Genomic DNA, 25,428 nt, shown 5'->3' with positions numbered 1-25,428 from the left:
TAAATAATAAGAGATTGATTTATTTATTTTTTTCATGCTGCATGTGGCATGTATACACATATTTTATTCGTTAAAGTCAAAGCCATTTACAAGTTACTCAAAAAATGTGAAAGCTTTCAATAAAAAAAACAAAAAACTGAATTAGAAATTAAATCGCTTTTTGGAGGTTTAAATAATCTAAATATTGTTCTGACAGTTTACTTAAAGAAAACAAAAATATAATAGTTTCAAAGACTCACTAGCAACCTTTGTAGGCCTGAAGCAGCTGCAGTCGAGGCTACAAGTTTCTGCTGCTGTCATTTCATAAGTCAGAAACTGATCTGGCTGTAACCAAGTTTCTTCCAAAGAGATCTGCTAAAGTTAAGTCTCGGAAATCTAAAATATGCCTTGGAACTCTTGGAAATCAACTCTTCCAGGCTCTCAACATCCCGATCGAAGATGTGCTGCAGGACCATCGGTTACCTAGCAACAACCAAGGTGAGAGAGAGGAGCTAAGGCTAACGTTAGCATCTATGTCGTTAAAATTATTTCAGCTCAACCTCGACCTGCTCCATAAAACAGTACAGCCAAACCTCATTCAGACTCATGCAGATTGAAACAGCTGAATTTTATTAAACAAGATGTCATTTTTATTTTAAAGCTTGAATTAAATTCCTGCCAAACTTCAAAAAGAATAAAATATTCGAGATAATGAAGAAATGTTTATACTATAACAGAGCTGAACACACATACTGCAACCACCTAAAGGTAGTGTGAGACAAATGTAATTTAACATCGCACCAGGCTGTGATCTACAGCTAGAACGAATCCAGTTTGATTCCATTTATAATCTGACAGAAAAAAAAGCAAATAAATTAAAATAGAAAAACAATATACACCAAATATACAGCACATAAGAAAAAATTTACTCACCAGCATAATAAGATATTCTGGAAATCTCTGGAAAAGAGGAGACATAAAACAAATATTTTACTTTGCTAGCCTTGGTAGTAAAACATGCAAGAGTTTTACATGGTGAATAATTTACAGCAACAGAATGTAAATCAACAGAGCTGTGGCATAAATGAGTCACCACACTACATAGCACATAATTAATTCACAGAGTGCAGTGGACGTACTGTTCTCTGATTCCTTAAAATAAAAACGGCATCTTACACTGATCACACACACAAAAAAAAACCTGTGCAGGTTTACAGTGGCTGAGCTTCAAATTGAGGAAGACAAAATAATAGAAGGTCAGGCAAACTTGGTTTCTTTTACTTTCTGATTGGAAAAATCAATTAGGGATTTTCCCAGACTGAACCTTAAGACGGTGGAAAAGAAAAAAAAAAATCAAGTAAACCGAAGTTTACTGTAGCATATATTTCTGCAATGGAAAGGTTTTAAATATATAACCTGGACAAAAAATAGAAACTGAAAGGAAGGAAGGACAAGAAAATAAAGAAAGAAGGAAAGGGAAAAAATATAGAAAAGAAGAAGAAAGTATGGGAGGGAGGACACAAGAAAGGCAAGCAGGAAGGACGTATGGAAGGAAAGATGCAAGGAAGGCAAGAAACAGAATGAAATTAGAAGGACATGAAGAATAAAACAAAATAAAGGTAGAAAAAGAAATTATGGAAGCGGAGGAAGAACACAAGTAAATTTAGAAGTAGAAAACAAAGAAAAGGTGGAAGGACACAAAAAAGGATGGAAAGAAAAACCAAAGGAAAGACAGAAAAATCCTAGAAAAGCACAGGAAATGTCATGGGGAAAAAATAGGGAGGAAGGAAGGAGACAAGGAACAGAGAATAGAGGAAAACAAGGAAAGAGGGACACAACTATTAGACGTTCATCTATGGGGGAAAAAAGAGATTGAAAATAATTCTAGAAATCCACATATTTCTTTTAGTCATGTTATTTTTCCATACTTATCCAGACTGGAAAATATTGAAATCAAATTCCAGACTTATCCAGTCTGCTCAGAACGTCTTGGTAACGAGTAAAACTAATGAGCAAACCCAAAAGTACTCTGCTGACTTAAAACCTCGACTGCTCAATAAAGCCGACTTATTGACAGGAAACTTCTTATCACAGGCTGCAGGTCCAGTTATTTAAATGCCAGTCAGTGCAAAGCAAACAGATACGCAGCATGTGAAATGGATGCGGATATGTGCTGGGGTCTCTCACTCAGGTGAAACGAGGCGAGAGTCATGACTGGACAGAATTTATCTGCTCCGTCATGCTGTAATAACTTCACACCGAGTCTCTAATCTGCTTCCTGACCTCAGTCTCCTTCCAACCACGACTCTAATCAGAGCCGTCACGAATGCTTTGCTGTATTCCTGTTCAAAAAATAACACCAAAATGAGCAGCTTGATGAAATGTCCTACACTGTGAGGCTGTGCTGTCTCCTGTTACTAAGCAACAGCCACTAAGCAGGACCGTGGCACTAATAAGGATGCAAATGCTCTGTCTTTTAATACTTGTGGGATAAACTCCAAACAGTCCAAGACTGGAGTGTAAAATGTACTTGGAGAATGCTTTCAACGCCCGTGTTATATACAAAATGCTGTACTTCTTGCTAGACATTCATTTGCAAATAAGCAATCAAACAGGATTATAATTCACAATTTCATAGCGGTACATTTAAGATATAACACACCAGAGCAGGATTGGTTATATTAAAGTTTTCTGGACCAGCTTAAGCTTTGGGTTACAACACATTTTTCATTTTGCTTAGATAAGACAAAAAATATGTAACTGCATTTATTTCAGATTTAAAGTGAACTTAATGTCCGGCTGTTTAGTTTCCCTCCGATCCCACAGATTATCGTTAAGTTAAGATCTGTACACGATGTAGGTCAATCCATGCCTGACTACATTGTCTCATTCTTCTTACAGCTACTGTTTTACGACTGGAGCCAGATGAATCAAGACAATGTCTCTCTGTAATAGCCTTTTATGTGTCATTTAGAAAGGGAAACTATCCACTAATTTAAAAGCTGGACGCTCTGTATGTTTAAAATGGAACAAGTTCTTTAACGTTACAGTGCTGCGCCTAGACGAGATAAACAGAAGTATTTTTCTAGGCAAAAAAGGAATTCTCTTCTTAATGTGTGTTTTGCAATACATTTAATAAAAAAAAGCAGGAAGATCTGCTATTGATACTTTGTCACTGTGGTTTTACCAGATCAGACCATAATTCTTACTCAAAGATGACTGTTAGCATTATTTTTTCAACGTATTATTGTGTTAGTGGATCTTATCAATTGTATCAGTTTTGGTAATTTGCCAAGTTGTCTATCTGATCCAAACTAATGACTTTCCCTGACAGGAGAGAGAAGAAGCTCACTGTACAGCTGTGCCACCTCATGAAGAAAATAACAACAACATAAAATGCCCTGGCAAATGGCAATATCGACATGATGATGTCACAACCAGTTACTGACACTGAGCGCACATAACTCCTGGCTACACATCGCTCCAGCTGGTGGCAATAATGCAGCTCTTGCTAGACTTGCCTTCTGCTTTTAAAGCTCAGAAGAGGCACCACAACAACAGTAACATTGCTTACTGTTTATGTGTTAACACATACGGTAGGTAGTCCACTGGGTGAAAAGAGGAGATTGCTCTTTTTTCCCCCAAGTGCCGTATCAGGCAGCAGTGCAGAATCACTGCTTGAATCCAGTAATATTTCTGGGTTTAAATTTGGCTCACAGAGTTGCTCCACTGAGGATATTACTCACTGGAGTCTCTGGAAGATACTGTAATCATATGTAAGGTGTTCAATACAGGAGAACAGAGCTCAACAACATTTATGCTTTTAGTAGTTACATTTCAGTGCAGAGATAAGATTGTAATTGATTTTATCTTTACAAAACACAGTAAAAATTGAAAGCACCACCTGGTATTTAGTCAAATCCAGGTGGTGATTTTTTTTCCATCTTGAAAGTGTATTTTGGCTGGAGGGAATTAAGCCTTAAGAGTAATAATGAGTGGAATAAACAAGGATGATTTGTGATTTGAACAATATGCAAACTGTTAAAAGAATGTCAAAGAATTATTGTGGAGCTTCTTTCAAGTGAGATTGACATTCTTGAACAATCTCAGGAATGCTCATCATGTCTTTGGTCATGTCACATTTTCCTATGATCACATCATCCACTTATTGCCACAAACATGTACAAACAACAAAAAGGACAGATAGGGAAGCTTTAAACCTGAAACTCAGGTGCAATTGGGAAGCAGGTTTAATGGGAAGCATTGTTTCTTGACGCTTGGATAAAACTAAAATTTTATTTCTAAAGCTTAAATGCATGTTTATCTTCCTCATAAGTTTTCTTGTGCAGTTTTAAATGAATATTTTAAAAACATTACCTTGCTATTAAGTGACGCAACCTCACTTTGAATCATGAAGGTCTTTGGTTGTAAAACCAGAACCTAAAAGTGGTACTGAAACATGGGTAACCTCAAGAGGAAAAAAACATTTTCAGTTGCATGATTCTTTTCCTCCTACTCTTTCACACCTCCTTTCTGCTCTTAGTTTCTTTCTCTCCTACTGAAAAAAAACAAAACAAAACAAAAAAAAAAACATCTACTGCCTCTGGCTACCAACCACAAAGGCTATGCAAGTTGACTCAACGCTGAGGGCATTGCACAACTGCATTCTCGTCAAGAAAACAACAACAGCAGTGTTGTGAAGCTGCTCTCTGCAATGTTCAGTTCGCCACGGAGGCGTACGCTAATACACACGTGCAACGCAGAAATCAAAGCCCTTACAGAAACAGCTACAGCTTTAATGAGGTGCAACTTCATCTCAGGCTGAAAACATATAGACATGCATCAACTTTAAGAGCTTAGCAGCAAACAGTATCAAACTTGCAACACTCTCATATTTAAAAATTAGCCCTGAATTACATTATTCCTTACTCAGAAATGTTTACTTGTGCCTTGACAACCTCAGTTGACCACAATGAATAACTTAAGCAAAACAGTGAAGAACGGATGCAAATAAGGGCATCTTGCCTCGATGACCTTTCACTGGTTCAACCTGCTCATAAAAATATACTGAACTAACATTAAATTGTTGGGGTTTTATTTGTGTTTCAATGTTAAAAAATAACTTTTTAATTTTTTTAGTTCAGGTGTTTTTACATTGCTCTTTTCCAAATGAGAAAAAAAAGACACTAGAAATTGCTTAATGCAGTGCTGTACTTCCATCAGCGATTCAGGTTTATTAGAGTCCGAATTGTAAACTACATCGCTTCTGTTTTTGAGAGTATCTTTGTTTATTTTTTTCTGAGATCTGTGAATTTCTATCTAGGATGGGTAGAAGAAAGGCAACAACTATAGCCCATCTCCTGGTGCAGCCTCCCCCATTTTTACTCCACATTTCTACCAAGGCTGCTGGTATTATACCACATGGTTTCCCTTCACTAAACTTTCCAATAATATATGCAGGAATCCAGTATTCTGAAACGCCAGCTTCTTTAGCAAAGATCATTAATCATTAATTGAATTGTGCAATATGTTTGAACATCCTTATGATCCTGTAGGACATAACATAATATTTCTCTGTTAAAACATCATTTTAAACTATTCTTATGTAATATTCTAATTGTCGGAATAATTGATTTTTGGGCTTAATCAGCTGCAAGTCATGAAAATTGACAATTAAAAACTAGAAATATATCAACTCTGTAATTAATTTATTAAAGTTTTTCTTTTAGAATAACTACAGAACCTCAACAGTCCTAATTTACTGAGATTCATTTTTGCTGTCATGTTCAAAAGCAGAAGCACTTTCTAGGTTCTATGTTCCTTTGCTGAGCCAAGTCCAATAAACGAGTCTTAGCTCTGTTTTTATGCATGGCAAACTGTGCCCCCTTTCACCGTCATTCACACAAAGGAAAATTTCAATAGTTCGGTGACGAATAAAGATAAACTTTTAACCTTAGCAGTTCCTTATGCTTCACAGTTAACAGGAACTATGATTTCATTTTAGGCTGCACAAGCTCTGATTCAGCCCAGATATCCTCATATAGATTCTTCTCACTTCTTCTTTGAAACAAAACGCTTTCACTCAACGAGACACAAAGGAGTCTCTCGTTTATAATCCAAGTCAGATACAGTTTAACATTTTGATGGGGTTTTTTTTGTCCAAATTCTCTCACTGACAGAAAGAGTAGACTCATCATAAAGCATGAATAAATCAGAGCTTTCTTCACTTACGATGCACCATTTAGTGTTTAAAAATGGGAGAATTTAATAAAACGAAAATATGGCATCTTTAAATTGTTTACCATGGGGAAAAAAATCATAGCAGATGAAGAATATGTCGTTTGTGGTCATAACAGTAAGATTCAATTAATCATTTTGTAGACCCCCAAAATAGATGATTTGGTTTAACTTTTTACTTTTTCCACTGTCAGCTCAATGAGAGCAAAGCCAAATAATGTGTTTGTGTGAAGTATGATTGAACACAGTTGTTATGTGATGTTTAGCAGTCCACTTATGCTACTTAATGCAGCTGGTGTCTTAAAGTATGCTATTAAACAACAGATGAGTTTTGTGGATTTAGCAATTCTTCATCTGTCAGGCTTTTGGCAAGTAGATTTCTAAATAAAAACATTATTGAGTTTTTAACACCTCCAACCATCAACATCTTTGTCATTATGATAAATATCACAAAATACTGTAATAACAAATTTGTTATACTTAATTTTTTTTTTTTGCTCAATTTATTTTTCTTTTTTCATGAATACATTTATATTTTCTAGTCTCATAACAGTTGAAGTCATTGTCACCATCCCTGGTAATTCAAACTATCTTAACAAAAAGATAAACTTTATGTTAACAAAAGAGTAGACATTAAAAATTAAACAGAGTTGACTACAAAAGTGATAAAACCCAGAGCATCTACATGTATAATTTGCTAAAATAACTATTACTTCAAAGGCAATGACATTTAAAAATTGGTAAATGAAAAATGTGAGACCCCAAATTTTAGGTTATTATCAATGTGGCAAAAGTTATATATAACTTCTACTTATGAAATCTTTCAACTAAAACCCTATTAACCTGATTTTAAAAAGCTATGTTGCCCTAAGTAAAATGTTTTTTTTTTTCTTTATCTGATTTATTCATTTAAATGTGAGGTTAATGAAATAACATAAGATGAGAAATTATCCACTCATTAATGGGACATTTTACTTATTGCATTTAAAAACCTAAAAAAAAAAAAAAGGCAACTCTTTAAAAATTTCAAGACTTTTGCACAAAAACAGCATTTTAAAGTGCAAAAAAAAAATAACACATAAAATACTAATTATTATAGTTAGCTTACTATTAATTACACAATCTCAGAACTTAACAGGGAGTCGCGACCACATTGAATAACTTATGCAAAACAGTGAAGAAGGAATGCAAATAAGCGCTGACTGATGAAGACAGCAGGTGGTCTGCCTCAAGCCACACTTTTCACTGATAACTCCAGGCAGCCTACTGTGGAAAATATGACAAATTAATTATAAGAGTTCTTGGCATCCCCCCCTACATCTTAAAAGGTAATTCAATTCTATATGTACTACTACAATTCAACTGCCATTTCATGTGAATTTCACAGATGGATGCTGCACTTAAAGATATGTAAACATTTCCTTTTCGTCTGTTTACGACACAGCTTGTGAAGTGCAAAGAATATGACAAACTTTCAGGTATCTTAGCCATAGTTATTAGTGCAATAGCAGGAAACGTAGCCCGAGGCACAGGATGGGTGTTGGAGCCAGAGCTGCTCCGGAGATCCAACGCAGCATGATAAAGGAACCACATTTGAGGTGAGACATGAAACAACGCAACTTACTCGAAATTATAAGGCGCGGTGTTTGTTTTTATTTCTTACAATCATGGATGTGAACGTCCACTTCACTTCCATAAGGGCCTGAGGGCCCCTTGTGTCCAAGAATTTACACGTTCTCCTTACTTTATATATAAAATCACCTCAAGTTGGTTTGTGTAGAAAATTATTTCTAACATCGACAATGACATTTGATAGCTGAGGGCTGTTTCTGTTTCATTGTACTGGCCATAAATAAAGGCACAGGCATGAACATGTGCAAAAAGATCTTATTCTGTCTGGTCTTTCTGGACAACAATTTTAAAAAAATAAAATCTCCAATCCATATAAGCCTCAAGACCTGTATGCTACAGTAAATCCTAGATGAAAAAGATAACCTCGGGACACAAAACATAATCAAAAGCTCGGGGTTGAAAACTACTCATTTAAAGTTCAAATTACTGCAATGGATGAAGTCTTAGCACTTTTTAATGGACTTTCCTTACAGTTTCAAAGGGAGACATTGGCAATGTGTCCCATCATTAGATCAGGAGTAATTTAAAATTGTTCACTAGAAAATAAGAGAGCGTTGTCTGTTGACAGGACAACACATGTTCAGAGAGGCAACCAGAATTCGGATTATTCAGGCCAAAAAAGAAAAAAAAAATGTGCCACTTAATTTATCTGTCAAAGCTGTTCCAGACACCAAGCTGCCAGGTTTGTCAAAGGAAAACAGAGCAGGCTGTCAACGTTCATGCGTCCTTATTTGTCTCTGCTCTCTACCTGCCTGACAGGTTGCATGCAACCGCTTGCATGGCTGTGAGCAGCACAAATTCCTTTCCAGACCTCAGCCTGCCAGAGTCCCTCTACCTGGCTATCACAGAGCACTTTCACACAGACTCATCCAGCCATGAGTAAAGCTTCCCGCCCTCATACCTCCATTGGTGCAGCCCAGAAAGTCCCAGAACTGCATGTTTGCGATCGATGGGCACCTCCACCAAAACCCCTCCAAACGTCCGTATGTGTACCTCTCCTGTTGCTCCACTTCCTAGTTGCACTGTATGCTGTCACTTATAGGGGAGGAGGGAAAAAGCCCGCCCACAATCGTTTCGGACTGACACACCTGGGGGCTGAGTTTCACCTCCCAACAGCTGCCTCCTCCCTCTGGATTCACTTCCCATCGCTTTCTCAACAGCTTCCTCATCTTTCCCACGACTTTGTGTCCTTCATCCCTATCGCTCCACCACAGCGGGAATGATTAATCCACCATCATCCTCAGTGCTGAGTGACATCCACATACCTGCCTCCTTTTGGCACTGAAGGGAAAAGGAGGTAGAAAGCTGACAGAATCAATCTCAGTGGAAATCCTTCTACAAATATAAATGAGCATTAGTCAGATAAATAAATTGATTTTCAGTTTAATACATGTAGCCACATTTTTTGTGTATTCGACAGTGTAAAAAAAGACACAGAGAAACTGTGACAGTCCCCTTTGAAATTCTAGTTTTGCAGATTGAGATTTGGATGTAAAAAGGTTTTATTTCTGAAAATAAATGTGCAATATTGCTAGATTGCCTGGGCTAAAATAAAAAAATCAGAAAATTTCTAGCCAAAACATATTTTAATAAAAATCCTAAACTCTCCATAACTCACCTTGCACAAAGTAACTGTGCTTTTCCTTGTGGCATCACTGCATGCAAGGTATGGCTGAGTGTCCTCCGCATCAAGTTAACAAAAAACCTGTGAAATGTTCGTTTCACAGGTTTTAGATGTGTTTATGTTATTTCTCGCTGTTCATTTAAAGTTGTGTCTAAATTTGAATGTTGATCATTATTACCATAACTGTTTTTTTAAATTTCAAAGCTAGGGTAAATATCTAAGTCAAGTCTACCACTTAGAGGCACATGTACAGATTGCACTGGGTGGGTTAAAATAAATATGTTCCTCTCCAACAACAAACAGGACAAAGATGTTATTTATTTTTAGAACGTTTACAAAAAAAATGGCTTTGTCTGAAGAATAGCGAGTGAGTCATTATCTGTCTCTTAAAACGTTATAGATATGCTATAGATCTTTGTAGGTTGGCTTCATCCATGTTCATCTTTCCGTAACCTGGAGGAATTAACTAGGGATGCAGAAATGGTTCTGGAGGCAGGTGGAAAGATGTGACCACAGCCAAAAGTCACAGAGAGGAAAAAAAAGCACAGCTTTCACTCAAACAAGAAGCCAAAGGACAGCAACTAAGAAATCACGACCATACCAAGCACCAGTCTCAGCTTAATCATCACTACAATTGCATTTGTATTTATTCCTGTCACCCCAAGACTAGTTTTTGTTTCTCTGTTCATTCTGAAACTATATCAATCTAAAACACTGGTATGTTTCAGGGAACATCAGATATCTGTTTCCTTTCTGTGATTCACAAGGCAGAAAGCCATAAACTTACAGTGAGGTGAAAGAAAGAGCTCATATTTTAACCTTAAACACAACAACGACACTCGGACTGTGTAACCAGTTGCTCAACAATAAAGCAGATGTTTCTCCTGAATATTACTGCTCATCGTGGCAGAAACGCTCCATGGTTTTGGACCTTTGCACCTACGGGATTAACACAGAGGGGTGGTTTCGGCCACTGCACCACTGTTTGTATGTTGAGAATACAAATTACTTCGTGATTTCAAAAGGATCCGAATATCCTAAAGGATGATCCACAGCAATTTCCGCCAAACGCGATTCCGAGCACCTACAAAAAGCACCCACGCCTGTAACGTTCACGTTAACCCCATTGTCTCTCAGTGTGTTACCCCCCCCTTTATTGCTAAGCTAGCTGGGCTAACAGTGGGCTATTCCCACTCAGTCCGCCCCCGGGTGGGATCGATACTCACCCGCTTCAGCCCAGAGGTCCGGCCGCTCCTTGTCTCCAAACCTGGTCACCTTATTCGGTTAACGTAGCATTTATATCCGCTGGAAACAGAGCCGGTTCGGGCGCTTGGGTCCCTCTCTCGGGCTGTTGTCGTCCACAACAGCGCCGTGCCCGGTTGTCGGTGTCCACTGACGTTAGCTGACAGCGCTGCTGCTGCCGCTGGAGGAGCCAGGTTTCAACAACATGGCTGCAGCAGCTGGCTGCAGCAGAGGGGCCCACTGTCCACACATAATGTTATCTGACTTTTTATAACAGCGGCCCCTCAGTGAAAATATAAATGTCAATTCTATAGACACAAATGAAGCTTAATTAAATGTAAAATAAAACATTAGTACTCCCAGCTATTAAGGTGTTTCTTCAACTTTAATTTGAATTTCAGTATGTGTTTCATTGTGGAGGGAAGGGGAAGTGGGGTAAACAAAGTGTGCTAACATTAAACAATAATGATAAACATTTTTTATTTTATTTATTTTTTTAATCAAAAGGCAATAAAAAAAATAATGGGAAACACAATTTCTCTTTTTAAAATTTAACGTGCAAGTGGTTTCTTTACATGCCTTTTCTCTTTGCTGTGGTGAAAATCAGAAAATTACATGGAAACTTAGATTTACACCAGAAAAAAAGTCGTTCATATGTTTTGTAACTCTTATTGTACTGATGTGCTTTCCAAAACTTTGTTCATCTTGTGTAAATGAGCATTACCACAATACAGAACTGAAAGAAAACAATTTTACCCCCCCCAAAAAGTGGCAAAAATTATAGGAAAAAAATAAAAACAAATGACATCAAAAAATAGAAAAAGGCAAAAACATTTCAGAAAAGAGGACAGAAAAATAAAGGACACAGCTAAACCTTTTGAGTAGATACAAATCTATATATGACATGGTTGTGTAATACCTATTTTACAAAACTAATTTTATTTTTCAGCTTACTTTTATGGACCCTTCTGAATAATAATTTGAAAACAAATAAAGTTATTATTGCAGTTCTATGATCTGAAATTGAATAATTTAGCAAAGGTAGCTTTTAATATGATTATAACTTTTATTAAAATGTTCTACATGCATGCTGTATTAATATATTGTTATTGGTTCAAAACCTTACATTCTAACTGTAAAAGTTGCTGTTAACACCTGAAAGATATTGTCCAGGTATGAAGGGAATACACAATGGACATCTGAAAAATCCAGCAGGAAGGTGAGGAAACTAACAGCCTTTGAACTACTGGGAGGGTTAATGAGTGGGATGAGAACCAGACAGGTGTGACTAATCAGAAAAATTTTGAGCAGCTGGAGAGGAACCTAGACAGATAACTATGGGGAGGTGACTAAGAATGGAATAGAGGAAACTAAACTAAAAGATCTTCCTAAACCTAAAACTAAAGCGTAATGCTAATATTAGAAGCCACACCAAAGACACAATAAGTACAACACAAGAAAGAACTAATAAACCCAACAGACATTAGTATAAGGTTTCTGGATCCAGCAAAGGAGTGTGAGAGTGTGAGAGTATGGTCAATTGCCTCATTGACCATGTCAAAGTCAATGAGGCAATTGATGGAAGTGTCCTCTAGAATGGGTGCTTGGAAGCTGGAGAAATCTATAAATGAGCTCTGTAGACTAATAATGTTTTAAATCTGGAGACTGGCATCTGACGTTCCATGGAGAACTGCCATTAAGAGTTGCTGGACATACAAAGGAGTATCATCTAGAGGGCCAACATAGATCCAAGGCAGCTTGGGAGCGTGGCTGGGGTTGGCTGGTGGTACCCACTAAGAATTAGCCTTAGACATTTCTGGGCAGCCACTCAGAAACTGAGAGGAGGCTGAACCTCATGGGTCCCGTCATCAGACAACTAAAGACTGAGTACCTCAGACAAAGGCAAGCTCACTTGCGATGTTGAACTTGGGAGCAGAAGCTTGACACAGTGATCCAACTGGGAACGCTCCTCAAAATATGGTGGGACATAGACATGAATGGAATCCTTTGGAGACAGAAGATATGTCCCTATTATCATTGTAGAAGAGGAAGAGACCATCTTAATGCTGTCATCTTAATACTGCAGGAGAGAAGAACCGATGATGATAAAGGAAAGAGTGCAGAAGAGATGGATAGTGATGAGGATGAAAAAGAAAACAGTCCAGGAAAGGAGGATGATAATAAGGGAGACAAAGATGGCACAAGAAGTGGATGGTGATGAGGAGGATGAAGATCACACAATAAAGGATGATGATGGTGAGTATGCTCCATACAGCCCAGGAGTCGATGGGGATTAATAGGGGGCTAAGAATCTTTTCTAAGAGGTGGAACAGTGAAGGTCTCTGGAGTTGACATTGAAGAAGCAGAGGGGATTTTACAGTGCTGTCTATGGTGTCTACAATGTCGAGCAGGTAAGGTGGGAGTTGCTGCTAGTAATGACTAAGCTGTGTTGTTGCTTATGCTAAGGATAAACTCCACTGGAATGTGCATTTGGCTGCTGTACCTTGGGATGCAGCAGAGAGCGTATAAGCAGCAGGGCCACAAGCTTGAGCCATCTAGGGCTGGTGCAAGCCACATCTGGTTGATGATGTAGGCCTTGATTGATTTACTATTTATCTATTATTTTGCTGTTTGCATACTATTCTCTTCTTAGCTTTTGTTGTTTTGTAGATTTTCTTTTGCGGAATAATATTGTGATTTTTTAAAATAAAATTTTGTGTGACTTCTGAATTTCTGAGACTTTTTTATTTGCTTTGTTTTGTGGTTTGCCACTGAAAGAGAATCGATGGCATTTACCCCAGAATTTACAATGACTTCAATGCACTGAAGACATGAAACGACTCTTGACATGCAAGTAGGATCCCTACACTGAGCAAGAACGGAGCTCTTATGTTTATATGAAGTCTTAAGACATTTCTCCATGAATAATTCATCACAGCAGTCTAATGAACAACAGACAAAAGAGGCTTTGAAATCTCGATGCACCCCCAGACCCACGCTCATACATAAGTGCACGCATAGGCCAAATAATTGTGACTTTGATGCTGTCTGTCATTGCATTGCCTTGGATTTGTTTCTCAGTCACTTCACTCTCAAAGCCCAATACAATCCATCTACTCATGGGCCTACACAAACAGTCCCACCTACACTTGCATGCAGCTAATTTCCATACAAACACAAGTCCAAGCAGACAAACACTGATGTCACAGATAGTCACAGACATGTACAAACTGACTTGAGGGAGCTCAGGGCTTTGCAGTGGATTTTCAAAAACTCAAGCTGCAAAGATTACATAGAGGTGGACCACAATTAGACCCTATATTTACACATTTGTATAACTCTCCATTGATTAAATAAACACATTTTTCATTTGTGACCACTGCAGTTGGAGACTACAACAGATTTATTGTCAGTGTATGCATAAATACTTTTGTTTTGGATTAGACATAGTTTAGGATTTTCAAGCAAAATTCCCCAAATGAATGAATAATATGAGGGTCCAAAGAGTTAGTATTTTCTTGTACATGTTGCCCTTTATTGCACAGCAATAAGAAAACGATCATGACTGCCACAAAAGTTGACTTTTTGCCTGATTTATCACAGAACACCATGCGGCACTTGACATCTAAATTTGTAATATAACGCCATCTAGTGGTCTATCTGCCTACCCATCTTGTTGGGAGTTGAAATTGGACTCCATTCAATTCTTATTTCTTTTACATTTTTAAGAAAAAAATGTCTATAAATATATTCTCACAGTCTAGTTTTATCAAGTGAACTTATTTCTACCTAGTTTAAGAATATGTAGAAGTGGCAGTGAAAACATGCTCACAACAGAGTTTAAAGCAAAAATATTTTCAGGAAATGTAATCATAGCTTTTAATTGACTGTATATTAACTTAAGTTTAATTTTAAGCATGTTAAATTTGACATAAAAAGTGTTCTCAATAAATTGGTCTGGCAATTGCAGTTAAATAAAGTGTTTAGAAATTACCACAATATGTGAACACTGTTGACTACAGCCGTTTACATTCATACAGTTAATAATATTGAGTTTACAATTCAGTTCTGCGAGTCTGACCTTTTTTCTCCTTTATTTTTCACATTTTATCTAAGTTTTCACAACAATTGCAACTACAACTCCTAAAGACAAAAACTCCAACAACACTGTACACAAATCCAAGACATTTTGAAAAAAATGACCAGACAACTTTTATTATTTTCTCCTCTACTTTAATTAAAGAGAAAAATAAAAAAAACACAATGAAGCTTACAACTGCTACAAGCTGGTAGATAATGCAAAAGAGGACATCATTGGACAGGCAAAAATAGATCAAGAATAAAATAATCTTTTATGTGGCAGACAAAATAAATATGATGATTGGATTACTTTAAGGAAATTACTAATAAAGATGTAAGTGCAGGTATAGTAAGTTTTGAACTGCGTTAAGTGCAAGGATTCAAGTAGCACTGACTTCCTAGCATGCCAGTTCAGCTGTGCTTGAGATGTTCTGGCTTAGAGTAGAAATACTCTCCATGGAGACATCAGTGTGTGCACGCCTGCGCCTCTCCTCGGAGCCATGTGAATGTGCCCGTACACGCTCATTGGTGTGTGCGCGGCCTCGAGAGCCATCGACTGATATATTGCTGCAGCTGGAGGTTGTCCTTGAGCGAAGTCTGGTCATGCTGGCGCTGGACACTGAAAAAAAAATTATAAATAAGCTTTTATTACTGTGCACTAACAAAATCTATTATCTTTTTTTTCTTATAATAATAGTTTTGGTTTTATATGTGAAATTTGTAATGGTTGAACATTAGAAAATGAATTCTCTGAATACACAAATTAATCAATAATTTTTTTAAATAAACAAGTAATCACTGAAGGAGAAGTTAAAATAACCTTGAATAAAAAGAACAAAAATAGAACTTTATTAGGTCTTGTTGAAATCAGTGGTCAGAAGAAAATGGGCAAACTGATATAACAATAACAGAAGTACAAAAAGCCACTCTTAACAACCAAGATATGAATCTATCACAAAAAATTAAGTCTGATCCAATATTAGCAAGGTCTCTCAAATAAAGTGGCTAATGAGTGCATAGTGTACAAATATTTAGTAACTTACAGTATCCCATTCCTTGGATAAAATATTTAAGAGCTTCAATCACTTTGGCTGGCTGTTGAGAGAAAAATAAAATATAGTCAACTTTTTCTTGACCAAAATGGAGTAGCGTATATGACTTACTGTCATACCTGAACAACTTGAGGAAGTCCTCCGCAGTCTGCCATCTGGAAGAAAGACAGAGTAGCACAATTATAGCTTGCTAGCACAAACTTGTCTCATAAAAGGAATTATGACCAGTAGTTAAAGGATAACTATTATATTAATAAATAAAATGTGAACAGTGATTCAAACAGTTCAGTGCACAGGGCTGCACAGCCTTTGGTGTGGCATAAATGCTCACAACAATGCTTTCAAACTAGTATGTTGGAGTAGAGGGCAGAAGACAAGTCTAAGCCCCAACATGACAGCAGTTTGTCTGGTAAAATACAATAAATATGCATCAAAAACAGCTCTACCATTTTCATTATCCAATCCAGGATTTGTTTACCTTGAGCAGTGTGGTCTTTGTGGGGTTCAGTTTAGAGTTGCAGTCAACCACAGCATCCACAGCAGGAGAACTATCCCCAACAACCAACAGGGATGAACACCTATGTGATCCGCAGAGCCAGAAGGAGTTAATTGTTATGAGGTGAACTTGCTGCCAATGTTTTATCTGCTTTTCAGATCTATTGTTTCACTCACATGAGTGTCTTGACATTGACGTTCCCTCCAGGGACAGGCCTCTCTACCTCCAGAGCGTTGCGATTGTTGTAGGAACGTAGAAACTGACTCACGTTGGATTGGTTCATTGTTGTTGTGATGTAGTGACGATATGTTGACACAAGGTCTTGATTTGTCAGGCTCTCATCCTATAGTAATCCGTGCAGATGCATTATGCATGTTACACTTTGGCTCTGATTTTTTTTTAATCATATGCATATGAAAAGCCAAGATTCTTTTGTTCCAGATAACTTACCTTTCCAAACAAGTGTGTGATAACTCTGTCTGGGAGAGTGAGGGTCCAATCAGTAATCTGTAGTATGACACAAACACTTGCATCAAATTTTGCTACATTTAATGTCCATAGGAATTGTACAAGGTTTTTCTGAGCTCAGATTACTCAAAATGTCTTTATTCAAGATAAATTCTATTAAAGAGAGAAAGCAGCAATAAAAATATGCTTAATTGGTCAATTAGGACAGAAATTAATGTATTTAGTATTGTAATAAAAGATGGCAAGCTTTAAACACTCTTTCAAACTCCCCTAAATATGATACAAAGTTTTTACAGTCACAATAAATTTAAGTCCTCACAGCACCTTCAGAAAATTTAAGTACCTTCAGAAAATTGCATTGCTTGTCATTGCTACTTTCAACCTATGGAACTAACTAGTAAATGAGCTGCAAGTTATAGTACTTTTCAACAAACATTTGAAGTTATAAAGCTTCCATTAGCATGCATATAATATAAATATTTGTCAAAATTTTCTTCAAGACTTCAGTTCTTGTTGGTGGACCTTATGTCAGCAGGAGGCCCTCAGGAGCTACGTAGAGATTGTCCAGCATATTGATGTTTTATGATATTAATCACAAAGTAAACTAATGTCAGTAAGTAAACTAATACTGTATTGCTTTTACATTTTTAACCATTTAAGGATCCAGTCGTAATGTTGGGCTCTGGATGTGGAGGTTTAAAGAAAGAAAGGAGAATCAAAACTGTGAGTTAGGTGAAACATACTCTGTGTTACATAATAACCTTTTTGAATATGAAAGGACATAAAACTGCCTATAATTAACTTTCAAAATGCAATCACAAGCTTGGCTTTATGTAGCTACTGAGTAAATACCTCATCTTTACATATAACAGCATCTGAATACATGAAGGACATTCAAAGATACGTCTATACCTTGTTTGCAACAGTATCCATTAGGCTCTCCGCATTGGGGTTAATGTTGATCAGAACCAATCCATCCACTAAATCAGGGTGATTCAGCTAAACAAAGAAAAAAAAAACATTTGCCAGCTGTTCAGTTGGACAGTCAGGTTATCCATTGGCATGACATTTCTCTTTTACAAAAAACTGGGATGGTGTTCATGGCACAGACTGCAAAATTACTTTTACACTAAATCCTCATGTACAATATGATTTTGACTTATACGGCTTAATCTAGAACTTTCATTTATAAATTCTGATGTATGTTCAATTGTCTGTCCATTCCCATTTAAACAGAAAAAAAAAACAAAACAAGAATAAGTTGTTCATTTCAAAATATTGTGTTCAGGAGCATCATCTCAAGATTTGATAGAATCTGAAAAGATTCACTTACTGCAAATCTGGCCAGGATGTAAGCCCCAGCTCCAACTCCCACACCAATTATACTGTTCATCCTGCAAAGCACACAAAAATGAGCTTAATGGCTCAATGTTGAGAAAGATACAACTGAAAGTGTTTAGTTTTCATGTCCATAGATGAATTTGTCTTACTCAAAGTGATTGAGGACAGAGGGAAGAGCCTCAGAGAGCTGGTCCATGGTGGGGTAAGTGTACCTGAAGGATCAAATCTCTGATTTAAAAGCAGTCATACACTATGGTTGAATATCTGTTCAATGACAAAGTTCAATCTGAGTCTTAAAAAAAAAAGTCTACTCACGCAGTGGGGAGATTCTTAGCTTCCTCATGTTGTCCAGGAGCTTCAACGTGACAAACGGGTAAATTACGAACAATTTCATGCATGTCTTCATGGTTGAACAAAGTCTCAAAACAAGATTTATCTGGAAAGGAAAAAAAACACATATACATACATTTTTATGTTAGTTACTCACATCTTTCAACTACAGCATATGAACCATTTGGAATGTTGAGGAAGTATAACTATATAGAAGAAAAATAACAAAAGAAATTAACTTCTTCAGGTGGAAATGAACCTTAAGAAATGTGTCTGTCCGTGTAATTCTATTAGAAACTGATTCTTCAGCAGCTACAACAATTAGGTGAACTTATTTAATTTTATCACGGATCCTTAAAGGTAAACTACAGAATCACCGCTGATAGATCTCTGGGCTGCAGCTTACGGTTCAGTCCAACATCATGAAAGGTCAGGATGACGGGTCGGTTTGCTTTTTTGGTTCCTGTCAAGATGCAGTGAAGGTCCCCGTACTGAGTCTCCACGTGCTCCTCCTAATACAACATTTACATAGATATAATCAGGTCACACTGCTTTAGAGAACGTTCCATCAAACATGTTGTTTACTTTGGTCAATGGATAAATGCAGATTGCAGTAAAATTACATTAAAGAGAATACCTTGCTTTGTTAAGTCTGTGCTTTATTTTTATTTTTACTTTTACCAAAGTTGCCAACATTAATGTGCACAATCCTAGTTCTTATATTCCATGATTTGTTTGTAAATAAGTTAACCATACCACAAAAAAAAAAAAAAAAAAAAAAAAAAAAAAGACCAATGGAAATTAAAAGAAAATCAAATATTGTGGATCTATGTCACTAACTTGTTTTTATTGTCATACTCACAGTGATTTGAGGCTCAAAGACAGAGTCGTTGTTCTCCTCCAGAACCATGGTGGCTGTTTCAGAGCAGGTAGATGGGATATAAATCCTTTTGAAATGTGATTCTCTTCAGCTAGATACCCAGTGCAGTGAGCAGGTCAGTATGTCTCTGACAGACTTTATGGTTGAGCTGGTTTTTATATCCTCAGACACTGATCTACTTTTAAGTCTTAACAGGCGGGGCCAAATGGCCTTTTTCCTTGTTAATCTGACCTCAGGCTGCTGTGTTTCCACACAGACAGTGAAGTTTTTTATATTTGGAATTAAATTAACGAATTAGGACACTCTTGCTGCAAAACAAGTGTCAGCATGGTTTACCTGAAAATAAAATAACATCTAAAAGAACGACCACTTTTCAAATATTGCAATCTTTCTGACTTTCTGCATTTTTGACACATGTTCAGCTGTTGAGCAGCTAACTCAAACCGAAAACAGGAGCCAGATTCACAGATTTGATGCTTGTCAGTTTGCATGAAGGCATCATACACATCTCTATATGTTTATCTGGGCCATGAGGAGGTCAGCTGTTTAAGCTCTGCAGGCCATCTGTTATTCACAGTATAGCAGGCTATTAATGATATAGCTCAGCCTCTTTTTATAGCTGCAGTTTCAAATTAATTTCAATAAACTACACTTGAATGATAATGCCAGTTTCATTAGCTGCTGTGTAAAGGTGATGTCTGCTGTTTACTAAAGATATGCACTTCACTTTCAAGGCCATTATTATTACTTACTCTATTATTGCTATAAAAAGCTTAGTTGTGTAAAGGAGAGAGGCTCATGTTGATAGCCTAAATGTTACCTCAAAGAACCTTACAGCCATCCTTTAAATCTTAAGTCAAATTGTAACAACAAATCGTAAGTCATGCTAACAAAAAGTAGTGGAACCTCACAATACGCTTCCATACAAAGCAGAAAGCTGTGGCTGACAAGACCGGTAAAAACAAATTAATTTGCATTTATTTAAAATGGCTCTTAAAATTGACCTAGCAAGTAAAGAACTGTGCACTTTTGTTAATTATTTGACAAAACAGTTGATCCCTCACTATAAAAATACTGCTCCATCTGTTTTTGATTAATCTTTGTAGCTTTGACACCATAAATATGATCTTTTTGACTTGAGAGCTCCATTACAACAACTTGAATCAAATCCATACAAGACTTTAGAATGACCAACATCTAAACAGGAAATAGATTATTTTTTGTCATATTCAAGACATTTAAAAAGTGAGTTGTGCGTATTATGCGAAAATCCTTTTCTTTAATGATTATTTTATTGATTGTTTTTTTAAAAAACAGGGATGTTAAATATTTTTTATTTTGTCCTAAGTCACCAAATCCTATTTCAAATCTGTTTCGGTCTGTGCTATTTGACAGATCTACTGCTCCTCCGTCCCTTTGCTGAGCTTGCACAAATCTTTTTTTTTTTTATTAAATCAACTCAGTGGAAATTGAGAGCAGAAGTTGAACAGCAGACAGTAACACCTGGCTGAGTGGAAACACAGCAGACTGCTCTGTGACCACCTACATATGGACTCCAACACAGCCTGGATCATATAACCCACCGTGCTGCATGGCAGCAGAGTGTGTAGCAGGTCTAATCCATTTAACGATGGCTAAAGAGCAGCAGGTAGCAGATGGGTCTTACTCAGCGTCACGTCATTCTCAAAGCCAGAGCATCATTGGAACCCTAACTGGAGTCTGGCCTGAAAACCTATTTCACCACCAACCCCTGTCACATTTCCCATTGTCCTTATGCTCAAGCACGAGCTTGGGTTTGGGTTTGCTAAATGTTTCTTAATGTTAGTGTCAACAAATTATTGTCAGTTGTCAGAATTATGCTACAATATGACAACATTTTGCTTGAATCAGCTTTCATTATTTCTGTCCACTACCTGCCAAAAAAACAATAAAAAACGTAAGCAAATTGAACCAAATACATAAATAATTAACTATTTTGATTTCAGACCAGATCAAATATCACAAAAACACAAATTAATGAATCCATTCATTCATTATCTGTGTCAGCTCAATATTATGAACCAGCTTCTATTGATATGCTATTTGTGATCGATCACTTGTCAAAGGTACAGACTGATGTTTGATATTTCAGATGCCAAGATTTGTAGCCTCAAAATCAAATTAATAAATCATGTGAAAATAAAGTTGCCAAGAATGTTTATCCATAAAGCTTAACATTGTCCCCCAATATTAATCATTAGCCACCAATGGTTGAACAACTCAAGAAAGAAATCACTTTTCAAAAGCTCACTTTTAAATATTACTTAAATAAAATACCTGGAGCATTCCTTTCCTTAAGAAAGATTATATGACAGAATCCAGAGGTGTGCAGATCATTACCAACTTCAACTGTGATCTCTACAGAAACAGAAATGCTCGGCCTTAAGCGAAATCATCAGTCAGATCCACTTTTCTGTTGAAAAATCATTTAGTTTCAACCATATTTATTATCTTTCTAGTCTCTTGAATCATTTCTTTTAAAAAGTTGTAAAATTACAAAATAAAAACAAAATTTTCCCCCACTTTTCAATTTTCTCTAATGTATTTTGAAAAAAAATCTACTTAAAATAGCAGTAAAGCTGCTATTTGCAGCTGCTATTTTAAGCAGTGGTTGCATAAAACAACATGGTGATCAACACCCCCTAAGAACTTTCTGACAGCTCTTGGCTGTTGTCCTGTTATGCTTCCCATGCATGAAAAAAATCATATCTCTCAGACCATTGAACAATACAGAATATCAGCAAGCAAAGAGCTTATTTATTGTATTCTTATACCATCACAAGCCTAAATAGTGTTAAAACTCACATTTTCTGTGTGTAAGTAATGTCACATATTTTCTAAAATAATAACAATGGTTGGGTTTAATTCTCTTTCATGCTCAGAGTTTAGTGTAAGACAGTTCAGGACGCCCCCTTGTGGATTTAAATAATTATTTCACTCCTTTCAGAGCCTGATATCTGTTGCTGGTGTGTTTTTCAGTGAAGAAAACATTTTAAACCCATTACTTTCGAGCAACAAACTGTCATCTAACAGAAGCGTGCTTTCTGATTGCTGGTTCGATACCAACCCAAGTTTCAGACGAAATGGGAAGATTTCTGAATTAAAAGCAGGTAATTCTGTAAATGTATAGCAAAAAACAAAAGCCAAATAACAAACTCATATGGTATTTTAACACTTAACATGCACGTTTGACTTTACGGTGACCCAGAAGAAGAGCTATTGAATATAGTAATTTCTGACAGTGAGCTCTCATTCATTTTGCAACATTTTTCTGTTGGATAATAAATTAAGGAACGAAAATGGGAAGAAAAATCTGTAGAGCCGCTTTGGAGCCGACACTTTTTGATGATCTGAGCCAAAAGACCCAGCTCTCTAAAAAGAGCCAGAATTTCCACGAGCTCTTCCCACTTCCCCGAGCTTCGACAGGTGGACAGTCCCACAGTAACTTGATTCAGAAAACCTCACCTGGACACAGATGGAGTTTTCAATTCCCAGACAAAACATTGACAAAAACAAAAAGAAATACATGAAGACTGATTTGTACTGACCTACACTGTTAGACTCCTGTTATGCCAAACCAGAAAAGGAATTAGACCAGAGGATACTTACTTATACTTATCTGCCAACCCTGAATAGGAGAATCTGGCCTATTTACTTTGGATTAACATGATTAACTTTTTCTTATTTTGCTCTTTCCTTTGGTTTGTTATTTTGTTTGTATTTAAATCATTTAAAGCCTTGCTGCTGAAAATGTGCTGTGTAAATAAAATTACCTTTACCTTTTGCTTTTATGGAGAATTAGTTTTTTCTGACATAAAATCTGATGTGCATCTTTATATTTGTTTATAGTCACAGAAATCCAAGGTAGGTGTCTGTGTATATAACAGGAAGGTTTAACTTTTGATATTACTGTCTTTAGACAAAGGTACAACCAAGAAATGAATTTTGTGCATAGGTTTGATAACCTATGCACAAAACAACAGTTTCTCAGTTTTTTCCCCACACGTAGCACTGTTTGTGTGCCTTGATTAGACAAATTTTAATTAAACTGAACTGAACCCCATTCTGTGTCCTCCTTGGAAATCAATTACAGATGTGCAAAGCTGTTTCTCATCAGATTTTCCTACCACAGCACGGATAGATAGATAAGTCTATTTGTTGGTGCTGGTGTGCAAGTAGGATGTATTGATAAAAAAATCTGCAGAGTAAGCAGCATGTGCCAACCCATCCGAATGAAGTCAGTATCTCTCTTGGGTCGAATACGCACATAACTCATATTTCTGCAGCAACTTGTTTCTCCCCTTTTGAAGTTTTCCTAGGTTAACAACCACCACTGTTCTCCTCAGATGAAAAACTTCAGTTCAACACCACATCCACCACTGGAAGAATGTCAGGAACAGAACCAACACCGCCCTTAATCACACCGCAGAACAGAACCAATGCTTTGCTGACCGTGAGAGCACCTGCTCCTCAGGATACAAAATACTTGAACCCAACATGTCACTTTTTGTCCTTCATTCACAGATTTTTACTGAAAATGTAAAGGTGACAACTTCTTGTGGTGGCAACCCCTCAGTCTGCAGGTGAAAGTCTAACTCTGCAGCTCTCGGCTTTCAAAACGTTCTAATTATACACACAGCAGCTGCTGCTGCCTGCCACATGCTTGACTCTGCGTGTATTTCTTCAGTGTATGTGTGCGTGATGCCCTTTATGTGTACAAGGCTGCAAATGTCTGATGAATAATCTGTGGAAAATATTCAATTTAGATGAGCTCAAGACTCCCACAACATTTTAAACAACCAGATCATATTTTCATATTTCGAAAAGTATTCACACTGCCACTTCAGTGAATCTTCTTGTTGTGATAGTGATAGTTGTTGATAGTTAACAATTGTATATTTCAAACTTTAAAAGTAAGAACCAAGGTTTTGTAATGCTCACTGAAGTCGGTAGGGAACCAATGTAAGTGGGTGTGAAATATTGTGATGTGTGAAAACTGCTAGTGAAAACCCAGCAGGAAGTGGATGTTTTGCAGGCAGATAAATAATGATTTGCTGGCAAAATTCCTGAGGCTTTTCACAATAATTTAGTCTCAAAGAAATTAAAACATTAGTACCAACTCCCAGTTTAGACTGTGAGACAATTTCCAATTCTGACTTGGAAACAATATCGCTAAATTTTTGCTGTTCTTCTGAAGTGACAAAAACTCAAATTAACCAAAGAAAGAAAATGAACATCCAACAACAACAAAAAAAGTCAAAATAGATCTTCAGAGAGATCTTCATAACAATGGCAAAAAAAACCCACACTGTAATCTTTGCTTGAAATATCATAAAATTTATTTAAATGGAGTTTGAATTAAACTGAAGCTTTGAATTAGTTGGGGTTCAAAGGTCATAGAGTCGTACTGAATCAGAAATTGACCCTGCATTTCAGACTGCCTCATGAGTGAGATCCTTCCTGTGTGACTACATTACAAAATACTTGAGTGGAGGGCATGCACAGTGTAATTATGTATGTCAACATGGACAATTAGTGTCAATGTTAAGCTTCCCTAAACTCTTAATTCTGTCATCTTCTTCGAATGAAGGAACAATTTGCTTCACTTGGAGCAACAAGAACACAAATGGCTAATCTTATTCCTCAGTAGCTTTCATATAGATGGCCTTCACTGGGATTTACCAGCTGTAAATAAACTGTTTTTGTGACATATATGCCTGTATTAGAGACCATATTTTCACGTCCAAGTGAGACTAGAAGCCTCTGAGCCAGATTATAGCTCCCCTACAAAAGAATCACAAGGTTTTAAATAGAGGCGCTCATTGCATAACACCAAGAATAGCCTACCAAGAAGGATCAAGTACAACAACAACCTCATTTACTTAGAGTGTGAGGCGTAAATAGGAGAGACATCACCCTAATGTTTACTCATTCACTGTTTTCAAGAATCGTTCATTATTTAGTGTGTGGTCTTGCTTTCAGTCCATTTACCTTGAAAAAAATTGTACAACATTACCACAAATGCAAA

At 36.8% G+C, this 25,428-nt stretch overlaps 2 protein-coding genes across 5 annotated transcripts in view; both read right to left on the bottom strand.

Moving 5' to 3' along the window:
* LOC129367622 (focal adhesion kinase 1-like) overlaps positions 1 to 10,884 on the bottom strand; it is a 57,880-nt gene extending 46,996 nt beyond the window's left edge. Inside the window, exons 1-3 of one of the 4 annotated variants that reach the window (XM_055042183.1) lie at positions 9,467 to 9,583; positions 8,750 to 9,129; positions 913 to 939 (exon numbers count right to left, since the gene is read on the bottom strand). In XM_055042183.1, the coding sequence (XP_054898158.1) occupies positions 913 to 939; positions 8,750 to 8,786 (64 nt within the window). In that variant the 5' untranslated portion in view covers positions 8,787 to 9,129; positions 9,467 to 9,583. Of the gene's footprint in view, positions 1 to 912; positions 940 to 8,749; positions 9,264 to 9,466; positions 9,584 to 10,698 lie in introns of those variants that run through there. The other 3 variants (XM_055042189.1, XM_055042182.1, XM_055042190.1) reach the window with 3 other exon arrangements.
* Positions 10,885 to 14,699: 3,815 nt separating this feature from the next.
* On the bottom strand, positions 14,700 to 19,444 carry LOC129367653 (protein NDRG1-like). Its single transcript, XM_055042243.1, has 12 exons — positions 19,344 to 19,444; positions 18,888 to 18,993; positions 18,467 to 18,587; positions 18,301 to 18,363; positions 18,144 to 18,204; positions 17,723 to 17,809; positions 16,793 to 16,849; positions 16,519 to 16,685; positions 16,325 to 16,424; positions 15,966 to 16,001; positions 15,838 to 15,889; positions 14,700 to 15,413 (listed from the first exon to the last, which is right to left on the bottom strand). Exons 1-12 carry the CDS (start codon positions 19,389 to 19,391, stop codon positions 15,193 to 15,195), a joined length of 1,119 nt encoding a protein of 372 aa, XP_054898218.1. The 5' UTR covers positions 19,392 to 19,444; the 3' UTR covers positions 14,700 to 15,192.
* Between the last annotated feature and the right edge of the window lie 5,984 nt (positions 19,445 to 25,428).

This window comes from Poeciliopsis prolifica, unplaced genomic scaffold (assembly GCF_027474105.1).
Source record: "Poeciliopsis prolifica strain line A6 unplaced genomic scaffold, Auburn_PproV2 SCAFFOLD017, whole genome shotgun sequence".
Classification (NCBI taxonomy): Eukaryota; Metazoa; Chordata; class Actinopteri; order Cyprinodontiformes; family Poeciliidae; genus Poeciliopsis; species Poeciliopsis prolifica.
The sequence above is the reverse complement of the archived record's forward strand: the minus strand, read 5'-3'. Positions and strand labels throughout refer to the sequence as shown.